General features: G+C 34.7%; 1 protein-coding gene across 1 annotated transcript; it reads right to left on the bottom strand.

Annotated features, from left to right (window-relative positions):
* Window positions 1-1651: 1651 nt before the first annotated feature.
* Window positions 1652-3338, bottom strand: LOC143027498 (uncharacterized). Its single transcript, XM_076188788.1, has 2 exons — window positions 3178-3338; window positions 1652-2911 (listed from the first exon to the last, which is right to left on the bottom strand). Exons 1-2 carry the CDS (start codon window positions 3312-3314, stop codon window positions 2269-2271), a joined length of 780 nt encoding a protein of 259 aa, XP_076044903.1. The 5' UTR covers window positions 3315-3338; the 3' UTR covers window positions 1652-2268.
* Between the last annotated feature and the right edge of the window lie 1097 nt (window positions 3339-4435).

The following is a 4435-nucleotide window of genomic DNA, read 5'->3' as shown; positions in this document are numbered from 1 at the left end:
AGAACGCGAAGAAGAACGCGAAGAAATACGTAAAGAAGAAGAACGCGAAGAAAGAAGAAGACGAAGAAGAACGTAAAGAAGAACGCGAAGAAAAAAGTAGAAGAAGAAGAAGGTCATTTCGATGGTTAACTTCTCCCGTATGCTTAAAGGGGTGTGTCCGCAAATGGTAATGAGGCTTTATCCCAAATTACGGAAAGTTTATTTTCAATTGTATTGAAGAAAAAAAAAAAAAATAGACCTTTGGTAGCAATTAGCCATTTCCATTGGTGCTTCTGTCTACGCCTCTGTCAACGCTTCTTTGCTGCTTGGTCTCTTGATATCGCTCATGGCCAATCAATCGTCTCTGTTGCCGTGACGTCAGCGTTCTCGGCCAATCAGTCGTCTGCGTTGCCGTGACGTCACCACTCTCGGCCAATCAGTCGTCTCCGTTGCCGGGACGTCGCCACTCTCGGCCAATCAGTCGTCTCCGTTGCCGGGACGTCGCCACTCTCGGCAATCAGTTGTCCCCGTTGCCGTGACGTCACGGGGTGTCACCAAAACGCCACCGTGACATTTGTATTTTGAAAAACAAACATGATTGATACTGATATTGTAAAAATTCATTTTTCTATCATCAGGCAACACGCATTGGAAAGTGCATTTATCCTACATTCCGAAACATTTCTACTGTTTTTCGAATAATGAAGACATATTCTAGTAAGAGAAGGAAAAAGTACATCGTCATGGCCTTTTAAGAAAAAGTAAGATATATCTAAAGTTAATGTAGGTCATGCAATAAGAAAGTTTGTCACATCACTCTTGATAATGCAGAAATGAATCAAAAAGCCATGAGGGATACAAAATAGAGGAATATATAGGTGTATTTCTTTATTCTTGGTTAGAGGAACACACGAGAATAGGCCACCGTGGTTTTAAGTGCAAGCTTACAAATGAATGGAGTAGTAGGGATGTTTAGGGTGTCACACTCGTATATTACATCTTTAGACTAAATGCAGTTTATATATAAGTATCAGGCAGCAACAGCAGGAGTCGAGGGGAGGGGAGGGGGTAACAATACAATGTCTGACCTCCATCGATCTGACTAACACAAAACGGTTCAATCTGGCGGAAACATTTTGCTCACCATTTGGGATATCATTTCACCACATTTGAAATATCCATAGCTCAAATTTATAGTTTGATCATAAGTGTCTGATATTTACACACAAACTTATTAATTTTACAACAAAAAATACAAGGGATACCATCAATATTACTGCCTAAAATTTCTCATTATATATATATATATATATATATGTATGTATATATTAATATTATATAAGTATGAATATATATATACACATATATGTATACATATATATATATATGTATATATATATATATATGTATGTATATATACATATATATATGCATATATACATATATATTCACACATATATATATATATATATATATACATATATTCATATATGGATGAATGGTTTAGACAGATGAGTGTGGGTGGAGGAAGAATAAGCGAAGATGGGCTGGAACTCCTTTATTGCAATAAAGGAGTTCCAGCCCATCTTCGCTTATTCTTCCTCTACCTACACTCACATACATATACAAATATATATATATTTATATATATACATATACAGTACATTATATATATATATAAAACTTAACCTAACCTAACCAAATCTAAACTAACATAAACTAACGTAATGTAACCTAACCTAATCCTAAGTAATCATAATTAATGGTTTTTAGTACAATTTTTTAATAGGCCTCCAAAGTGAAAGTCTTCATCTGTGACAATACCAAAAACAATTACCGTGTGACAAAAATAAACAAAGAAATAGACAATAAAAAATAAAGAAAAAGAAATGTATGGAAACTAATCAAAATGTCAGAGGAGAAACCATCCTTTGAGGAATTATAAAATTATAAATCATAAATTACTATTCTTTTAGTACTGGACTGATTTATTAAATGTTACTCTCGCAAGACTAATGGGACAATGTCATCACCACCATCAATTCGTCTATTTACTGGGAAATGGCATATACATGTAAAGCAAGAAAATGATTAAGGATAGAAAAATAAGATGGCTCTTTGCAAAGAGCGAATGGAAAAATATTGAAAAATATCTTAATTCTTTCTATCCCAAACTATTAACAGCTACCTACCTATTATGAATACTACTGATGATAGCATCAACAATTATTTCTAAAACCTATATCATAAAACCAGTAATATGCGAGTACTATCAGAACGTGAATTCTATTAACTCCAAAATTTCATTTTGGAAACTATACAACGATGACTGGTGTATCTGATGGTTGTAGACCCCGAAGTAAAGGTAAATGACTCTGTAATCGTGTCATCACTAAATCTTGCGGATGGGTCGAAATGAATGTTATGGGTAATATCTCTTTCTATTAGTATTGCTTCTGGGAAGTTTATTAAATGATAATTTGAGGATGCAGACGCAATAATATTTCCATTGTTGTCCGTGATCTCAAGTGAGCCAGCTGCTTTTGTCCCGATGCTGTGCAGAAAAATATCTTCATTGACACTAAAGGTATTGATTTTGACCTTATCATTAATGTAACGATTTCGATAGTACGAATGCTGACGGCCGCATGACATAGAAGCAGTTATTAGGTCTTTCGGATCTCGGCTTCTTTTCCTTGTTGAATGACTCACAGGCGTAGACTCTGGAATTAATGTCACATTGCCACCGCGAATGACTCTTAAAATGGGGATGGACTCAGATGGACTGAAGATTTGCGTGGCGACCACATTGTCAATGAATTCGTCGCACTTCAGAGTCAAGAACCGCACCTCCCGTAGCAGAGCCTCTGCCTCCCTACGTATGGCATTTCCTGATGTTTCCTCTCCTTTCTGTGTAAGTTGAGCCTTTCCCCTGCAATAAGATTAAATTTTGTCACACACAGATCTATGTATATACAAATTTCAATACACATCAGGTGACATGTTAACATTCTATGCAGAATTTGTGAATGCTACACTTTGATTGTTTGCTTAAGATCAACACTGACTACTCTGGTGTCAAGGCGGGCAGATATCTAGTAACAAAGACCGGAGTTGTGCTACCCAGTGTGCGTTCATTTCTAAAAAGTAACATCGGAGCATCGCATTATCTTTCGAACTCTTAATCTTATTACTCACCAGGCTATAACTGCTTGGAAAACGAGCAGTTCCGATGAAACGTGGAGGTCCTTTTGAATAAGACCCTTCAGAGTTTCCAATTTTAGTCCCTCAATAGCCTTTGGCTCTATCGTTCCGTCGGGATCTTTGTTTAACATCTAAAGGAGAGAAAAAAAAATTACATGCGCCAGAATACGTAGGTTAGTATAGTATTGAAAGACATGCTTTCTTTTTATTTCGAAGTAATTAACATTAAAAAATTCACATGAAAATTAAGGATATACTGAATATGTTAATGATCATTTGCAAATTACCAGAAGAGGATATACTCTGTAATAATAAATACGACATCATCGGTTTGTCGGTAATGAAGTTACTTAAATCTCCTGACTACCCAGATGTAAATATATATATATATATATACATATATATATATATATATATATATAGATAGATAGATGAATATAAATATACATATACATGTATATATATGTATGTATATATATATATATGTGTGTGTGTGTGTATGTGTGTGTATTTACCTAGTTGTATTTACCTAGTTGTATTTTACGGGAAGGGGAGCTATGCTCGTGGGGTCCCGTCTTCATATCTCATTTTATCTAAACTATTTTTAAATTCATGTATTGTTTTTGCACACACCACTTTCTCATCTAACTTGTTCCAACTGTCTATTACTCTGTGAGGAAAGCTGTTCTTTTTCAAATCTCTTCTATAGCTGTCTTTTTTATTTTCTTTCCGTGTCCTCTTGTATTTCTGTCATCCCATTTTATCAGATTCTCTCTATCAGTAATTTCTATGCCTTTCATGATTCTGTAAATAGCTATCAAATCTCCTCTCTCTCTTCTTTGCTCTAGTGTCTGTAGTTTAAGTTTTTGTAGTCTCTCTTCATATGATAGTTTTGAGAGTGTCGGTGCCAGTTTTGTGATTGCTCTTTGTATTCTTTCAAGTTTTTTTATACATTTTTTTGTACTTGGTGACCATATCGTTGCTGCATATTCTAATCTTGGTCTTATCAGGGTGATTAGGATTTTCCTCACCATTTCTTCATCCAGGTATGTAAATGCCACTTTGATTGTTCTTATTAAATTATAAGTTTCTCCAAAAATCTTATTTATATGTTTCTCAGGTGACATATTATTCATAACAATGACTCCCAGGTCCTTCTCATTTTCTACTTTTTTTATTCCTTCTTCTCCCAAATTATATGATCCTGTTATTCTATTTTTGCTTTTTCCAAATTCCATTATACTACACTTTT

This window comes from Oratosquilla oratoria, chromosome 8, assembly GCF_046742065.1.
Source record: "Oratosquilla oratoria isolate Oo_2021 chromosome 8, ASM4674206v1, whole genome shotgun sequence".
Classification (NCBI taxonomy): Eukaryota; Metazoa; Arthropoda; class Malacostraca; order Stomatopoda; family Squillidae; genus Oratosquilla; species Oratosquilla oratoria.
This window is presented reverse-complemented; position numbering and strand designations above follow the sequence as displayed.